General features: G+C 58.3%; 1 protein-coding gene across 1 annotated transcript in view; it reads right to left on the bottom strand.

The window, feature by feature from the left end:
• Positions 1 to 9,674: 9,674 nt before the first annotated feature.
• The window catches only part of SLC45A4 (solute carrier family 45 member 4), a 27,393-nt gene continuing 18,593 nt past the window's right edge, over positions 9,675 to 18,474 (bottom strand). Inside the window, exons 2-7 of the mRNA XM_007940530.1 lie at positions 18,003 to 18,191; positions 15,591 to 15,770; positions 13,811 to 14,832; positions 12,763 to 12,862; positions 12,394 to 12,605; positions 9,675 to 10,025 (exon numbers count right to left, since the gene is read on the bottom strand). Coding sequence (XP_007938721.1) covers positions 9,675 to 10,025; positions 12,394 to 12,605; positions 12,763 to 12,862; positions 13,811 to 14,832; positions 15,591 to 15,770; positions 18,003 to 18,191 — 2,054 coding nt within the window. The remainder of the gene's footprint in view (positions 10,026 to 12,393; positions 12,606 to 12,762; positions 12,863 to 13,810; positions 14,833 to 15,590; positions 15,771 to 18,002; positions 18,192 to 18,474) is intronic.

Here is an 18,474-nt window from a genome sequence, read left to right as displayed (position 1 = left end):
TCCTGGCGGGCGGACTGCTGAGATGGGAGGGGGCCCTCTGCCCTCACTGCCTGCTGCTCAGAAGCAGCTGCCGTGTGAGTGGCTCGTCCTGGGAAGGCCCAGGCAGGGCATGAATCCATGAAACAGACTTGCGCCCCTCATAGCCACAGCTCCAGAATCCAGAATTAAATTGGGACCAACAGATGCTTACCTTGAGGTAGAAGGCGACACATCCGCGTACCATTTCAGCTCTCCCACTGTCCTCCAGGGGACGGGAAGGCAGCCGGCTGCCATGGCTCCACGCGCCTGTCCAACGCTTGCTCCCACTCTGTTCTGGCTGCGGAGGCAGCGCGTGGCAGCATCCTGAAGGTGGATGCGTGCCCAGCCTTTCCCAGATGACTCTCAGGTGGAGTGTGGTCAGGACACCTGACTGTACCCCGCATGGCTCTGCCTGCCTCTGGAGGATTCCTGAGGAGGTGTGAGTGCACTCTGCATGTGGCAAGGAGACCAGGTGTCTGCCATCCTGCCCTGGCATTTCCTGCAGTGATGCTGGGATGATCCCAGGAGGTGAGGCAGCGGCTGACTGCCACTCTGCTCAGCTGGTCCTGTGCCCACATGGCTGCAGTGGAGCCCAGGGGACCCTGGACAAGGCAGGTGGGCCAGGGCCTGATGCAGGCCTTGCTGGTGACCTGCCATGAGACTCAAACCCTCTGTAAAATGGGATGGTCCTTCTTGGGGGGATTAAGTGAGAGCCATCGTTACACATGGCTGGGTACTGGGGGCAGGTCAAAGCCTATTCCATCCTGGCTACTCGCTGGACACTTATGCAAGTGGTAAGAAAGCTGCTCTATACAAACAAGACAGTGACTGTGAGGGGTTCAGTTGTAAGCCCTGAGCACAGGGACCCCACGTGTGACAGGATGAGATGCAGCCCAGTCCTACACCACTGTCCTGACCATTGGCATGCTCCAGGCCACCGCTGGCAGCCACACGTGGCACCTTCCAGCATAGGGACTGACTGTCCAGCCTGCATCGACAGGTCCCCTGCGGCCCACCACGTTCGCATGGGCCTGTTCTGGCAGACCACAGACTCTGCTTCCGAATCTTAGTCGGAAAGATCTGCAGAAACCTGTTCACCACGGGTGACCCTGCTGGTACCATGCCTGCCAGCCTCACAGCAACAAACTGACAGAGGGCTGGTGGAGAAGGCTCAAAAGTGGCCCCAGAAAAGACAGGTCCTAAGTCCGAAAAATCCATCGCCATCGAGTCGATTCCAATTCCTGGTGACTCCCACTGGGTTTCCAAGGCTGTATTCTTTACAGAAGTGGATTGCTTCACCTTCCTCCTGTGGAGCAGCTGGTGGGCTTGAACTGCTGACCTTCTAGTTGGCAGCCTTACCCACTGCGCCATCAGAGCTCCTTGTGTTCTAACCCCAGGAACCTGCAAATATGCCTTTATTTAGGAAATGGGTCTTTGCAGGTATAATTAAGGTGAGGGCTGCAATATATGTACATAAGGCCATCTGGGGATCTTTCTAAAGTGTAGTTTCTGACTCATTCTATTTGGAGTGAACCGGAAGGAGCTGGCTTGAAGCCCTGGGTGTAAGTTTACCACCTGCCTCGCCAGAGCCCAGAGCTCTGCTGAAACCTAACCATCTGGATAATCATATTAAGTGTAAATGAATCTAAACACTCCAATTGGAAGACAGAGATTGTCAAACTGCATGAAAAATAAGACCCAATTTTATGTCTTCTACAAGAGATGCATTTAAAAGTAAGAAAACACAGCATAAGAGTAAATGGATAAAAAGGCCATTTGTGAGCTCAGAAAAGCTGGTAAGGCTAAGCTAATATGAGACCAAACTGACTTCAATTCCAGGGACATTAGAAGAAATAAACAGGGAATGAAAAGGTCAATCCATCAGGAAGACACAGGGATCATAAATGGATACACATTTAGTAACAGAGCATCAAGTACGTGTCGGAAACACGCAGAACTACAGGGGAAAAGGACCCATAATCATCACTGGGGATTTTAACATCCTCTCAGTAATTGATTAAACCAGTAAACAAAAAATTAGCTAGGATACAGAAGATTTAACAACTCTGCCAACCAACTTGACCTAACATTATAGAACAGCAGCAGAACACAGTCAAGTGCAGAGAGGGTGCTCACTATGCTAGACTATATGCTGAACTTGTAGAACAGTCACAAAACATTTGAAAATCAAAATCCAACGAGATATGTTGTCTGACCACAATGAAATTAAATGGGAAATCAACAACCGTAAGAACCTAGAAATCCCAAGTTTAACTTCCTAGAAATTAATAGACTTATAAATAACCTATAGGTCTAAGAAGAAGTTACAAGGGAAATTAGAAAATACTTTGAACTAAATGGTAACGAAAACACAGTATTTCAAAATTTTCTCATATGCAGCTAAAGCAGTGCTCAGAGGAAAATTCATAGCTTTAAATACTTCTATTAGAAAAATTGAAATCAATGATCTAAGTTTCCAACATAAGATAAAACCTAAAACCCAAACTCACTACCGTCAAGTTGGTTCCGACTCATAGCGACCCCTCCTTGGGTTTCTGAGGTGGTATTTCTATGGAGTAGATTGGCCAGTCTTCCTTCCAAGGAGTGGCTGGTGGGTTTGAACTGCAAGCCTTCTGGTTAGCAGTCAAATGCCTTAGGCACTACTCCACCAGAGCTCTCAGTCATAAGAAGACAGGGGGATAAAAAAGCATATTTAGCCCAAAATGAAGAAAAAGAGCAAAAACACTGGTGAAATGGAAAACAGAACCAACAAACCCAAAAGTTAGTTCCTTAAAACAATCAATAAATGATGGCAAGTCCAGAGCAAGGAAGAGTGAAGAACCCAGGACTAACGGACCATGTGAACGCCAGCTTCCATGACCCTGAGAAGAACTAGATGGTGCCTGACTACCACTACTGGTCACTCTCAAAGGGACCACAATAGGAGGTCCTCAATACAGTGAGAGAAAACTGTGGAACAAAACCTAAAATCATAAAAAAAGACCAGGTTTACTGGTCTGATAAAGACTGGTGGAATCCCTGAAACTATGGCCCTTAGTCCTCCTTCAAGTCTGGAACTGAACTCCTGCCAAACTAAAGACAGGCCTATAAGATGAACATTAACACCAGGGAGGAACACACTCACTAGAACAATCAGCCACACAAAATCAAACTTGCAGCATCTGCCCAGGGATGAAGCTCGGAAGGCACAAAGGGATAGGGGAAGGTGAAAGGAAATGGGAAATACAGGGAGGCAGTGTGAAGAGAGCTGTTACATGGTGGGGACTGCAACAGATGTCCCAAAACAAAATGGGTGTGCCTCGCTGAATGGAAAACCAGTTTGCTCTGTAAATTTTCACCCAAATCACACACACAGACACAAAACAAACAATAGCAAAACTGATCAAGAAAAAGAGACAACAAAAATTAAGAGTATCAGGAATGAGAGAGGGCATATCACGGTAAATGTTACAGATGATAGAAGGTTACAGCAATGCTGTATTCTTGCAGGCATTCTGTCAGATGGGCCACCACTGAGCAAACAAGGATGCAAACCTCTGCAATACATGCAACACGTGTGATGCTCCAAGCCACCCTGAGCAAAAGGAGCCAGACACAGAAGGTTAAAACTGTTTGTTCACAACAGACAAAACTAATTTATGGTGACAGAAATCACAACAGCGGTTGCCTGTGTAAGTGTGTGTATGTGGAGGGGGGGTACTGAATTATGAGGAAATCAGGAAAGAACTTTCTGGAGTGAAGGAGATGTTTGGTACAGAGATGGCATTAAACTGGTGTGTGCATTTGTCAGAACTCACGGAAGGGCACCCTAAGGTCTGTGCATTTCAAAGAGCTTAAGTAAAACAGTAAATCACAAACCGAGCCCAGTGTCCTAAAGAGTATATCCCTCAAGACCCAGTGGGCTGTATGCCAGGAATGCAGGGCTGGTTCAACACAAGAACATCAATCAACACACCACCTTAACAGAACAAAGGAAACACCCACACGGTCCTCCTCTATGAGGCCAGCTGATGCCAAAGCCAGACAAAGACACCATGAGAAAACGACAGGCCAGCATCCCTTACAAATATAGAGGCAAAGATCCCCATCAACATACTCGCAAATCATCCAACAACACGTTGGAAGGAGTATACTCTGTGACCAAGCGGGATTTTCCCAGGAATGCAGGGCTGGTTCAACAAAACTCAGTCAACACAACAGCCCCGGGACGGAAGGAAGGAAACCCCCACACGAGCCTCACATCCTCCAGAATGGCTACCATCAGAAAAATGGAAACTCACAAGTGCTGACGAGGGCTTTGACAAACGGGAGCCCTCCCGCATTGCTGTGGGAGACAGTTCAGTGGCCCCTAAAAGTTAAACACCCGGCAGTTGCACTCCTAGCATATCTCCCAAGCACTGACAGCAGAGAAGCCAACAGGGTCTGTACACCTGCGTTCTTACAGCACTACTCCCAAGAGCTGAAGGATGGAACAGCCTGCCTGCTTCACTGGTGGGTACACGTGTGGCACATGCATGACGGCACACTGCTGGGTTCAGAGACACGCTCCCAAAGTGGACGAGCCTTGGAAACATCTGCTAAAGGAAGTAGGTTGGGGATATAAAAGGACAGACAGGATCCCACACACATGAAACGTCTGCCGCAGGCAGATGGCGAGGTGAGAGATGAGTGGTTACCAGAGGACGGGGAGAGGGCCATGGGGAGCTGAACAGCCACTTTCCAGGAGACATCATCCATGAGGCATGGCGGCTGGGTGCTCTGTGACCCCCCCCCAACCCACCTTGTCCCACTGGACCGTGGGGAGCTCCTGAGGGACAGCTCAACAACATGTACTCGAAGAGACCAGGGTGTTGTACCAAACAGAAAAACGGGGAGCTCAGATCTGCACCGTGTGGTCCAACATTTGTTAAAAAGGACGTAGCCCTGGAGTGCGTGGAGAAGAGGCTTCGGAGGCTGTGTGGCGGGCGCACCAGGCTCTCAGATGCTCCCTACTGCTCCTTGCCCGTGGTTGCACATGGTGTCCCTGTGCACACGGAGACCCGGCAGGGAGGCTGGCTGCAGGGCTGAGGTCTGTCCCTGAAGCCACACTCGCCCAGGCCAGGCACCTGGCCCAGGTGGACCTTCAGGCAGGCCGGTGAGCTGATGTCCTTCTCTATGGGTGGCAGTTCCACACCCCAACCCCCGCTGTGGCCATGTCCCAGGGGGTGACACTCAGTGGCCACAGTGGTGGCTAGCACTCTCTCCTGGGTGGGAAATCCTGGATGTTGGGGTCCCCCGCCCAGGTGAGCCTGGGTCTCCATCTGTAATGACTGGCAGGCAGTCAGTTCACTGGTGCCCGGATCTGGGGCTGCTCCCTCCGTCCACCCCAAGGCTCAGCCCTGACACCAGAACCCCGCCCCTGAAGCCCTCTAGGGGAAGGGTTGCCCGGCCAGCACTGCAGCCTCAGGGTCTGGCTGGAAGGGCTGGGGAGGGGTCCTGGGCGTAGCCAGCATCTGGGGCAGCGCCACCCCAGCCAGCCTGGCCTGACCCTGTCCTCTCTCCACTCCCAAGCAGGTGCAGCACCATGCAGGGGCTGGGGGCTCAGGTCTGCCAGCTGGTGGAAGTCAGACTCCTACCATGGTCACAGCCAGGCTGGGTCCCGCCGCCTCCACCCAGGCTCCATGGTGCGCTGTGGAAAGTGACACGGAGGGCCCACAGCGCCACCTGGTGGGGAAGGTGTTTATTAGGGTTCAATGCAGGTTACAGGGGACACAAGGCACAGGGGCGTGGGTGTGACCCAGGTGTCTGTCCCCAAGCATTCAGGTTACAGAAATTGAACGTGAACAGCATGGCATGCAGCAGTTGTCTGGAAAAAGATCAACACCAAACGCAGGGTTTCTGTGTAAACGGACAGACGGGAGGGCACTTCCTCATAAGCCTGACTTTGTGTTTAACATGCATTTGTACTGTTATGCAAATCAGCAGGAGCTAACGCTGTGCCCCACTAAAGAAGCTGATAAAAAAAAGCTGCCTGCGCCAGCTCACAAGGATGAAGACAGTTTTGTTCTGAGATGCCTAGAGCAGTTTCTCTGGGAGCAAGAGGCACTTCGACAACCTGCCACCAAGAGCCTGTCTCTGTCTTGGCACTCAAGGGACAAGGGGCTGTCTCAAGGCCGGGGTCTTGGATGGGACAGTGGTGGCTGGCTCAGCACAGGAGGTGGTGAGATGTGCTTTAGGCTGTGTGTCTGACAGCCACGCTCAACCCACTCCTGGGGAGCACTGGCCAGAGCCCTCTGGGCTCTGGGTATAGGGGGCTTCACCCCCCACGGGCCCAGAAGACGGTGGGTGGGTGGTGTCCAAACCTAGCCCCTCCCAGGTGTAACCTGACAGAACTCGTTGCTTTGGCAGCACACTTGGGGAGCCACCCGTCAAGGGTTTTGGTGGCTGAAGGGGCACCAGCACATAGGACCATGAGTGCCCTTCTCAGAGTCAGCTGTCTCCTGTCGTCACTGGCTGCTGGGTCAGCCACCAACAAGAGGGGACGGTCAGTGCCAGAGCGTGTTGCAGCGTGCCACATACACTTGTCAAGAGGCCTGTGCACCCCACATGCTGACCCCAGTCCCCTCTGGCTGCTGTCCCCTGCAGCCCCTTACAGAGGCCCCGTTGGCGATTCTAGTGGTTCAGGCCACCAGGGCCAGTCTGAAGCCGCTGGCCATCTGAGAAGAGCCACCTGCCCTGTACCTCTCCCCAGGGTCTCTCCCAGTGACGAGGCCCCGCCCTGTAGGCGGCGTGTCCTACCCCGCCTCAACCCTGGAGCTACACCGGGAAGAGGGGTGGATGCCCTGCCACCAGCTCTAGGCTGCCCGTGACCATCACATCATGTTGCCACCTTATCACAGAGCAGGGTGAGCAAGCCCAGAGACAGCTGACCTGCCCACTACTGTGTCCTCCTCTGGGCGCCCCATCAGCTGACACCTCTGTGGGCTTGGGGCTCAACTGCTAGGGCATCTCTCTAGAAGGTTCTGTACTTGGCTGACTTATAGGGGAGAAAACAAGCAGACAGACATTTGGCAGTGAGTCTATTCATACATGACACAGCCAGCTAATGCCCTGCCAAACCTGCCTGCCCTACTGTCCGGGCGCCACCCGGCCCCAAACAGCACCACCCAATGGTGCCCAGCCGGGCCCCTCGCTGAGCACCACGTTCCAAGTCAACAGCCCCACCTGACTTCTGGGGGCACGCTTCAGCATCCCCATCCCAGCCTTCCACGATGCACCTGCCTGAGCCAGGATGTGAGCACACGCCCCCCCACGTGCTCCCATGGGACACCACACCACACAGCCGTGCCATGCACACATCAACAGCTCAGGTCAGTGCGATTCTGACGTGACCTGGTGGTGGGGAGGGACAGGGGCTCTGGGTGATGACATCAGCCTCCAGGAAAGGGCCGTCAGAAGCAACAGCCACCGTCTGCATAGCAGTGCAGCCAGGTAGACTTTGGCTGCAAACACCCTACAGGGTGCAAAGCTTCAGAAACCTGGCCCACCCACCATTCCTGACACTCACCGCTGACGTCACGGCTGTCATCACACTGTGCCTGCACTGGCTTTGTAGGGACAGTGCACAGACCCTCAGCAAGGCCTGGAGGAAGCAGACAGCCCTGTCGGGGTGCTCCTTCAGAAGGCTGGGACCCCAAAGGTTAACTATGTGGACTTGCACCTCTGACCACAGGGGGAGAGGCCCAACCTGCCTCTTCCCCCCAAATCATGAGCAAGCCCTGGGGGCCACACCCACACACCCTTCAGGCCCCAGCTTCCACAACCACAGGACCCCAGCACCTAGCTGGCTTCAGACAGGTGGGGAAGATGCCCAGCCTCCAGCCGACCCTCTCCGTCTCACCTCTGCCTCCAGCTGTGTTGAGTCGGGGAGGGCTTCCAGGGGCACCCTGGCCCGGTCCTGACGGCCACAAGTGTCTTAGGGAGGAAGCTCCACCACCTAAAGCCAGCAAAGAGCCAAAACACAAGCTGCCAACCGTCCCAACTCCTCGCCAGAGCACCCGGTTGACTGGGCTGTCCCAGAGCCACGGCCACGCCTCGGGAGCGGCACACCCCTGCCCGAGCCCCAGCTCATGCCAGGTCCCGGAGTGTGCAGACGCAGTCCCCTCTGCTCAAGGGGGGGCCCCATGCAGCCCCACACCGGCCTGGGGGATCTTAGTACGTTACACAAAGTTCTTTAAACACACAGAAGATTCAAGTAATTTATTTAAAAACAGCTTTGTTTCACCTTGAAATATATATATATATGTATCTGTAGGTTGCTTATATTGCAGCATGATCCCCGTGCATCACATAGTACTAAAAACAGCAGCCCGAGGCGGGAAGAGTCAACAGGGCTCCCCAGCTCCGTGGCCAGCAGGCGGCCTCCTCCCCCTGGTGAACGGAGCCAGACGCCGTCCTGCTGGAAGCAGCCGCTGCGGGGCCAGAGAGCGTGCTGGAGACAGTTCCCCATCGCAGCTGATGATAACGCTTCAGGCAGAGGCCAGAAATGCTGCACTGAGGGCCGCCAGGTGAGGGGCGCCCCGGGAACACGGCCCTCCGTCACTAAGGCCCCGAGCCCGGCTTCGAGCAGACGCGCGGAGAGGTCAGCAGGACTCAGGCTGCTGCTGCCCGAGGTAGGCCTTTGTGGTGTGACGCTGGAGGGCAGGGCTGTGCCAGGAACTCGGGCCTCCCGTTTCCCAAACACGGCTGAAGGCAGATCAGAGTACACTGAAGATGACCCCTTCCTCCCCCGCGGCAGCGCCTGGCTTCCCTGGAGACGCCCGTGTGGTCAGGCAGAGGGACAGCCGTGCACTCGCTCACACATGTGCTTGCACACGCACATGCGTCCTTGCAGACACACGGCCAAATCTGCTTGTTGAACATGCTACCCGCCGGCCACTGCCTTGTCCAGGCACCGGGCAGTGGGTGCGGGCTCTGCCTGTGCCAGAAGCCGCTTCCCCCCCCACGGGAGCCTCTGGGGCCCTGCTCCCCTCGACTTTGGTGTATGGCATGACCCGTCAAACTACAGGAGCAAAAGAGATGCTGTACTTCTAAGAAAGCCACCGCTTCCAAAAACGTTTTCTCCCCCTAGAATAATCACCAGGAAAACGCTTTCTAACGGTTCACAGTCCCAACAACAAAGCGCAGGGGGAGCCGAGCGTCCAGACACCCAGGGGTGTGAGGAAGAGGGGCAGGAACGCTCAGTGCTGACAGCCGGCCGCTATCTGGAGCGCTCCCATCCGACACGGCAAAGGAGCCGGCGCTGTTTCCAGTTGTCACCTGAGAAACGCAGGCTCTGTTCTAACTCTTACTGTCTACACTGCAAACCTGGTTTGTAACTTAAAAACATGCAGAGTAACATACCTGCAGAATGAAAGATAACGGTTGAAATTAAAAGCTCTTTTTCAATTTAAAAAATATTTCAAATGATTTTTTTTTTTTAATTGTGGGAAAAGTAACATGTGGGTGTTTTTACCCAGTGGCTGGAACCTACCCTACAGCTGTGCTCCCACTATGTCTGCGCGTGCGCCCTCAGTTGGGGGCTGCGTCTACCTGCCGTGTCACTCCCCTCCGGCCTCCCGGCCCGCCCGCCTGGAATGTGTGTGTGTGAGTGCCGCTCAGACCATGGACTCCGTCTCCACTGGGCCCTGGGGGGCCTCCTTCCGAGAGAGCTGCAGGACTGTGGGCTTCGTGGTGCCATCGCTGGCTGGCTGGGCTGACAGGCCTTTCTGCTCCTCCTTGGCCTCCTCGGACGCGTCGGGATAGATCACCAGGAACGTGGCTGTCAGGAAGCCCAGGAAAGAGCCCACAGAGGCCACCATGGGGATGACACGGACAGTGTTGACGGCGTCCACCACGCTCCCGAGGGCTGAGGCCACTAGGATCTGGGAGATGTAGACCTGGCAGGAGAGGATGGCACAGTCCATGCCAAAGCCGCGCCTGGAGCTTCCGGGGCTGTGGTGGACGTACTGGAAGAGAAGAGGACACAGCGTGAGGCACACGGCGGGGCAGCACCCAATGCAGCGCACGCTTCACGCCCCGGATCAGGACTCGCTTCCCCTCGGGGCGTCCCAGCAGCCACGACTGCCTGGGTTCCTCCTGCCTCTGGCCCTGGCAGCCTCCAGCTGGGGCTGGGTTTGTGGGAGGGGCTGCTGTGGGCTCCTCCTAACACTTCCAACAGCACCAACTGCAGGTGAAGCCGGGTACCATGTGGGTCGGACCAAAGGAGGAGGCACATCTCCCTCTTGGTTTTTGAAAAAAGATCCAGATGAACACTGAGGCGGCTGCCCTGCACTGAACACAGGCTTCAGTGGACACGTCGCCTGTAAACTGAGGGCCTGGACCCTAGAGACGCTGTAGGCGTCAATGCGCCAAGAACGTGACAATCACAAGGGAAACCAGCACGGCGGAAGCACCGTGAGCATCACACACCACGAAGGACACCAACCAACATGCAAGGGAGACCCAAGCTGCTGCGTGAAAACACGGAACAGCATCCTTTCAAAAATAAATAAAAATGAAACCATTCTAACTGTGAGTGTGTGTTCACTAACAGACGGACAGGCCAGCCAGTAGCTAGCGAACTGGGAGCAAAGCAGAGGCACTGAACACGTCCCAGGCTGATTAACTGGGACGTCCCGTGAAACCATGACCCCATGAGGCGTCTGGCTGTGGGGAACCGTGACCCTGAACCAGAGGCCAAGGAACAGACCCCGTGAGAGTCTGCTGTACGCAGCAGCCCTGGCAACCACTTGTGCATGTGTGTGATTATTGTCAACATGTCACACGGCTTTTGGCAGTTAACGCTCTACAGGTGAACAATGTACTGACAGCCCCCCCCTTGATCAACACGACTGTCCATCACCGTGGACCACAGCTCAGTGCAGGGCGAGTGATGCCCCCCACTCCCAGCCCTGGTAACCACTGAGACACTGGTCTGTACACCCAACGCACCCCCAGGCAGGGGAAGCCACCAAGACAGCTCCGGTGGTCCCCAGCCCCCATGGTCCAGAAGGATCCTTACAGATCAGTGACTGACAACCTGGCTGAAAAAGGGGCGGCAGCCCCAACGGTCACTTCCCAGGAGACCTGCGAACCGATGGCCACATGAACAGCTGACAGGGAGCGTTGCAGCTGCAACAAGCTGCTACACCTGTGTGCCAGACTGCCGTGGGTGTGCAAACTCACACCCACCGTGGGGGACCAGTGGCAAGCAGAGTGCCAGCAACTGCGCTCCCGCACGCTCCTACCCCCACGTGGGTGCACCAGGTGGGACAAGATGGCCTAAGACACCCACTGCTGCACCCTAAATAGCCCCAGCCCGAAGCCTGGCTGGCAGAGTGCAGTAAGCGGCCAGGCTGGACGTGAGGACAGGCGCCCTCTAGGGAAGCGGGAGAGGCACCAGGGCCGGAAGGTTCTGGACTGGGCTCGCAGTGTGCCCTCCTTCCTGTAAACCCACTAACGCGTGTGCTTGTCTTTATCCATGTTGCTAACAGGTTTACTTTAAAATAACTCTGGCACGCATCGAGTCACAAAGTCTGCTTTGCCTTAATAACCGTGAGCAGTTGGAAGGAAGCCCTGGGCTTCCTGGGGCTCTTTCCCTTCCCTTTACAGGGCCCACAGATGTGGCTAGAGACTGGGGAGCATCTGGGGCGCAGCAGGTCTGAGCAGAGGAGTAGGCCAAGCGTCACACACAGAGCGATTCAAAGACAGAGCACTGAGTGCGAAACAATGCGGTGGGGCTTCTCTTCAGCCCACATGAGGGAGTAAGTGTCTGGGGTCTTCTGGGTTCAAGAAAATAGCTGTGAGAATTACCTGGCCTTTTCTAAGTGTGTTTACTGAGAAAGACACACTCCCCTGTGGAGCTCACAGTGTCTTACCACACAGCACTGGCCGCGAACACCCTTCCCCGCCCCTCCCCACCACACACACAACCTGGAAGCCCCTGAGCAGGTGCTGGGTGCGCTGGGATGACGGACCAGCCCCTGGGTGGCCAGGGGGCCCTGACATCAGCCCCAGCTCCACACCACCAGGGTCCTGCCTGCACAACTGCTCAGTCTCATGGTACCGGCCCCGCCTGAACACCTGCTTGGTCTCCTAGCTCCAGCCTGCCCTTCCCCGCCCACCTGCTTGGTCTCACAGTACTGGGCCCGCCCCTCCCCCCCGCTTGGTCTCCTGGCCCCTCCCCTCCCCGCTGCTTGGCCTGGTGGCCCTAGCCCCGCCCCACACACCTGCTTGCTCTGCTGGTACTGGCCCAACCCGCCCCATGCACCTGCACGGTCTCGGTGCCGTGGTGCACCCCCACATCTGTTTGGTCTCGTGGCCCCACCCGCACACCTGCTTGGTCTCGTGGTACTGGCCCAGCAGGGCATAGGGGCAGTAGGAGATGCTCATGGAGACGACACCCATGGTGCTGATCGTGATCATGGCGACGTAGACGTTGGCGAACATGGCCATCACGGCCGTGCCGACGGAGAAGCCCAGAGTCCCCAGCACGTAGATCACCCTGATGCTCAGGTCATAGTTGTCCAGGTACTTCTGAAGCAGAGCTGCAGTGGTGGGCAGAGAGAGCCGGAGGGCGACTCAGTCCTGTCCTTCCCATACCTCCCCCTCCCCGACAGTCCCCTCCAGGGACAGGACCCCCGTCCCTGCACCCAGGCGGGCACGTGTGTCCAGGAGCAGCCGTCTGCATGCTGGGGCTCTCACCTGAGCAGACAGCAGCGGTGGTGGCGTAGATGACCAGGCCCCAGCAGCCCATCTTCACCCCGTCATTGTAGGCCTGCCAGGATGTCGAGTTGGAGGGTGCCTGTCCCAGAAACAGAGGTGGGATGGGAGGAGGCGAGAGGAAATGCTGCACCCTCTGGGCACAAAAGGGTGTTTTCTATCTCAACAGAGGCAAGCTGAGAGGTGGTGACAGCCATGCTGATGACGCTCATCGGCCCCCACGTCGTGTCCACAGTAGACGCCTCCCGAAGCTGTCCACACCACCCCCCAGCCTTGGTGGAGACCTCACCCTTCAGTCTGGCTGGCCGGCCTTGCTGTAAGTGACCAACAACACGTGTCCACAGAAGACGCCTCCCGAAGCTGTCCACACCACCCCCCAGCCTTTGGTGGGGACCTCACCCTTGAGTCTGGCTGGCTGGCCTTGCTGTAAGTGACCAACAGCACGCGGCAGCCGTGCCCCACTCACTAGGCTACACTGTGGGAGGCCTCGCAACTAGAGCTCTGGTCCTCTGGGAACCCCGTACCCTGCAGAGCAGTTTAAACCAGACCAGGAGAAGCGAGAAGCTGTGTGAGGAGAGGCTGCCCAGGTGTGAGCCCGGCTGAAGCCCTGGGGGGGGGGTGGCCCCACTGAGCCCAGCCATAAAGGAGATAAATCAAGGCTGAGAGCTTCCAAGGTTCAGGGAGTCAGGCACCCGTGATAGTAGCTGAAGCCACGTCTCACTGCAGACTGCTCACTAACGCCCGTGGCAGTCACAATGGCTCAGCACAGATTCAGGACAGGACAGATCTCACCCCAGACTCGCCTGACAGCTCCTGACCATGCTACCACAGGCCAGACCAGTACCCGCATCCCCCAGCCCGTGCCACGTGGAACCAAGGCACACGGCAGCCAGGTTCAGGGTGCTGTGAAGGCAAGCGTGGAGCCAGGCCATGATGGTCCCAGGCCTGTCACCGTGGCGCACAGTCCTCCCAGCCCCCGAGGGTCCAGCCGGGCGGGGAGCCCCGGCCCACTCCCAGCAGGTGCTCTCACCTTGGGGTCGCCCTCAAAGATGACCTGGCCCATGAAGTCAGTGTAGAACACGGCCTCGGCGATGACGGAGAACCAGGTGAGCAGGTGGCAGAGGCAGAGCCGCGTCAGCTCCGCGGGCATCTTCAGCATGGACAGCCAGAGCAGGCGCACTGTGGTCTCGCCCTCCCCCTCCTCGCTCTCCGTGTCCCCACTGGACGTGGTGGCCCCGCTCTGGTTGCGGTGCCGGCTCCGCTGCCGCTGGCGCTTCTGCAGGTCGTGCAGGTCGTTCATGCTGCGCGAGGACTTAATGAGCACCAGGGCGTTGGCGCGCCGGAACCGGTAGTGGTGGGAGCCCACCTTGCCATAGTAGGAGAAGGTACTGGAGGCCTGCCGGCAGAACACATGCCGCCGCCGTCGCACGGAGCTGGCCGCGGGCTTCGTGTCGACGTGGGCGCAGCCACTGAGGCTGTCCCTCGGCGGGGAGCCGCTGCCATTGGGGACCTTGGCCTCGTCCATGTGGGTGCCGAGCAGCACGGCGTCCTCCTGGGCGCCGTCCCTGAGGAAGGGGGGCAGCGGGGGCAGCCTGGCCTTGCTGAGCTCCTGGCTGGTGCTGTGGGGCGTGCCGGGGCAGGAGGCGTCCAGGAAGATGGAGGGCTCGATGTCGTGGAGGAACAGCAGCTCCGGCTGCATCTCCAGTGTGGCGTCCGGCACGTGCAGCACCGAGTCGCTCTTGCTGCGCACGATGCCCACGTCGAGGTAGTCCAGGGCCAGCTCGTGCTCCGACTGCACCTCGTCCGGGAAGAGCGGGCCACCGTCCAGCACGCTGGCGCGGCACGGCGGGGCCTCGGCCCCCTCAGCCCCGCGCTCCTGCTGCGGGCTGTACTGCTCCTCCTCGATGCTGCAGAGGTGCAGGGCCACCGACACCGAGAACACGATGGCCGCGAAGAAAAACAGCACCTGGTTCTGCGTCCGGAGCCAGGTGCCCAGGAAGGTCTGGGTCCAGTCCAGGCCGCCCAGCACATAGCCAATGGCGCCCCCGAGGCCTGTGGTAACAGGAGAGCAGGGGGAGTGAGGCTGGGTGCAGATGTCCTGCAGGGAGCAAGCTTGGGCTCAGGGAAGGGCGCACGCTGGGGAGGGCTGGGAGGCCACCCCCAGGGCGGTGGCCACTCCCATCACAGCCCCACGACAGGACACAGACACATGTGCTGGGTGCAGAATACAACAACGTGTGAAAACAGCTGAGAAGCTAGCAGAGCCTGACCGTGGGACACTCCTCCACCAGGACTTCTGCAAATAAACTGACCTGAGGCTTGGCGTCCACACAGGTCGCCAAGGACACCCCGCACCTCCCGTCTCCCCTCGTGAGGCTCGGCGTCCACACGGGTGACCGAGGACGCTCTGCACCTCCCGTCTGCCCTCGTGAGCTCGGCATGCGCCACCCTCCCATCTGTGCTCACTGGGTATCCTCCTCCTGGCAGATGTGGAAGACTGCCTGACTGCCTCTAATGGGTCATACAGGTGACCACATCCCCTACCACCAGTGAGCTAGCCTCTCCCTGTCCCAGGTCGCATAGGCACTTGGTCCTGCTGGGTCTGGTGGTGGAAGAGGGCAGCCAGGGTCACCTCCCAGCCTGGAGATGCTGTGGCTCTGAAATCCCTCCTCTAGGGCCCCAAGACCAGGCGGTGCTTGCCTTCCCACCCCCGACTCGTGCCGAGGACCGAGCAGGTCTGGCATGTGCTGGCCTGGAGGGCTGGCCCGGCCCGTGCTGGCCCCGCGTGTGCTGGCTGGAAGGCGTCTCACCAGCAGAGAAGGCGTGGATGTTGAGGGCCATGTCCTGCTCCTCACTGTCTACCACGTCCAGCAGGTAGGCCCGGATGGGCCCCTCCGTGGCATCAGCACTGAAGTCCAGGACCACCACCCCCAGCACCGTGAGGACAATGCCGATGGGCTGCCGGTTGGGGACATCGCCGAGGGCCAGACCTGGCAGGGCAGAGGACAGGTGGGTCTCAGTGCCTGGTCAGGCTAGGCTCCCGAGAACACAGCATCACCCAAGGGGAAGCCACGCTCGCCTCCCTTTACAGCCAGAGAGCCACCTGTGGCCGGACACCTGTTGAGAAGCGGGGAATGGTTTGTCCAGTTTGCTGTCTGCAGGGCAAGCTCCCCTCAAAGTGTCACAGGACAGTCTCAGACCTTCACAGAACTAGGCCTTTCCATTGTTTAACTGAAAAGGGGAGAGTGGCCCTTTCTGTCCTGGCTGTCACGCAGCAGGCCACCGTGGGCGAGCAGCGACTTGGTGTCATGTCACCCAGAGAGATGAGTGTAGGCAGCTGCAAGTCAGTGTCTGCGTGGCCGTGGCTGCGTGCTGCCCACACAGTCTGTGCAGCTGTGAGGCGGCCCCTGACCTGGGCTCCTTACAGGGTGCTCTGCTCCCCACTGTGTGCCTGGCACCGCCGAGGGTCTGCCGCATGCCCGGTGGCCTTGTGTGCTGCCTCACAGGAGCTCTGTACACGGCTCTGCAGGCCGCCCAGCCCTTGGACCTTCTGGCACTTGCAGTGCTCTGGGTTTGCACGTGTGTCGGATTTTTAAACAGAACTGAGATGTGGTCGTGCCGAGCCCCACACTCACTCTGGGCGGTGTTCCCGGGGCCCGAGGAAACTCTGCTCTGAGGAGGAGGGAGGCCAACAGGCTCTTCACACACCCGCGATGCTCAGGGGCTCTGAGCGATGATCCTGAGGCCACCTGCCCAGATGAGCCCACCCCCACCAGGGTCAGCACTGACCACGGCCTCAGTTTACCACACTGCACCCAGACGGGCCCTGGGGCAGAGATGCCGGCCTCAGGCCAGGGCTCTCTGCTGGCCATCAGTCTGAACCCTCCCGCGTGAGGCTGGGCGGGGCACTCGCCCTGGGAAAGGGGGGCCTTGGCGAGCTGGGGGCTGCTCCCTCTTGGTGGCTGCACACCGAGGCAAGGAAAGGGCCGACAGGGCCTTGACAAGCCCATGCTGTCGTCTCTGAGCCTCAGCGTTCTCGGGTGAAAACGGGTGGTGAAGCCTGTTCTTGGGGCAAAGTGAAGCGGCTATGAGGGTCAACACTGGCCACCACGAGACGTCTGCACTAGGGGATGGCCTGGCTGGAGAGGCTGCCCTTTGGAGAGGGTAGAGCTTGGGGAAGCGGGCTGCTCAGGAGGGCAGGCACATCACAGAAGACGTGTGTGCCGGTGCCCGGCCGCCTGGCCTGGACCCCCCGTCCCATCTCCCCAGGGCCTCTGAGGTCCTGAGGAGCTCATCAACCACTGCACCCAAAAGGCTTTCCGGGGCTCCCCTCTTGCATGGCCCCGCCCCCGGCCACACCGTGCCTCAGCCCACAGGGCCCTGAGCCACTGCTCTGTACAAGGGCTGAGTCCCCACTCCCCCCGCCCCCAGGAGTCGATGGCACCAGGTCACAGCCCCGCACTGGGTCTAACACAGGGCTGGGTCCCCACCCTGGCTCCACTCCCCCCGCCCCAGGAGTCAATGGCACCAGGTCACAGCCCCGCACTGGGTCTAACCCAAGGGCTGGGTCCCCACTCCCCCCGCCCCCAGCAGTCGATGGCACCAGGTCACAGCCCTGCACTGGGTCTAACACAGGGCTGGGTCCCCACCCTGGCTCCACTCCCCCCGCCCCAGCAGTCGATGGCACCAGGTCACAGCCCTGCACTGGGTCTAACACAGGGCTGGGTCCCCATCCTGGCTCCGCCCCCTCACCCCCCATTCCCCCATTGCTGAGTCACTACAGGCGCCCTGTCTTCACAAGCTGCTGCCAGTCAGCCCGGCTTGTTGTCGACAGTTTTGACGGGCGCCCCAGGCAAAAGGGATTTTCCCACATGTGGTTTGTTAAAAACAACAACAGAAAAAGCAAAACAACACAACAGGCAGGAGCCAAGTCCTGGCCGGGCCTGGATGTTTTCAATACCAGCCTGAGAAAAGGGGGACCGAGCTCCGATAATTCCTGGGAGAGCCCTGGAAACAGGACGTGGTGTCAGATACGCAGAGACACGGACCGCCACACCAGGAAGCACTTCCCTGAGAACAGGTCCCTGCGGCTTTCCCACGTGGGGCTGGCGGTGGGGGCTGGGCAGCCGGCCAGCTGACCTGACGTTGCACCTATGCTACTGTGGACAGCGCAGCCCCCAGGGCCCAGGCGAATCGCCGCAGGTGCCCACGTGGGCACTCACCTATGGCCGAGCCGTTGAGGAAGAGCGCGACACCAAAGAGGACTCCGATGCACAGGGCCAGGATGAAAGGCCGTCGGCGGCCCCAGCTCAGCGTGCATCGGTCACTCGCCGAGCCGATGAGGGGCGTGAAGATGAGGCCGAGGACGGGGCTCAGGAACCAGGTGAGGCTGTAGTACTGCTCCGGGAGGCCTGGCAGACACACGGCAGGCACACGCGGCCAGTTATGGGCCTGCAGACCCAGGGACATGGGCCAGTGACACCCACAGAGACGGGTCAGTTACACACATGCAGAGATGGACCAGTTACACACCCACAGGCTCAGACACCCAGGCCAGTTACACACCCACAGACAGAGACAGGCCAGTTACACACCCCCCCACACACAGGCCAGTTACACACATGCAGAGATGGGCCAGTTACACACCCACAGACCCAGAGACCCAGGCCAGTTACACACCCACAGACAGAGACG

Source organism: Orycteropus afer, unplaced genomic scaffold, assembly GCF_000298275.1.
Source record: "Orycteropus afer afer isolate SDZICR_OR568_19922 unplaced genomic scaffold, OryAfe1.0 scaffold00069, whole genome shotgun sequence".
Taxonomy (NCBI): Eukaryota; Metazoa; Chordata; class Mammalia; order Tubulidentata; family Orycteropodidae; genus Orycteropus; species Orycteropus afer.
Note: the sequence above shows the minus strand (reverse complement) of the source record. Positions and strands in the feature narration are given on the sequence as shown.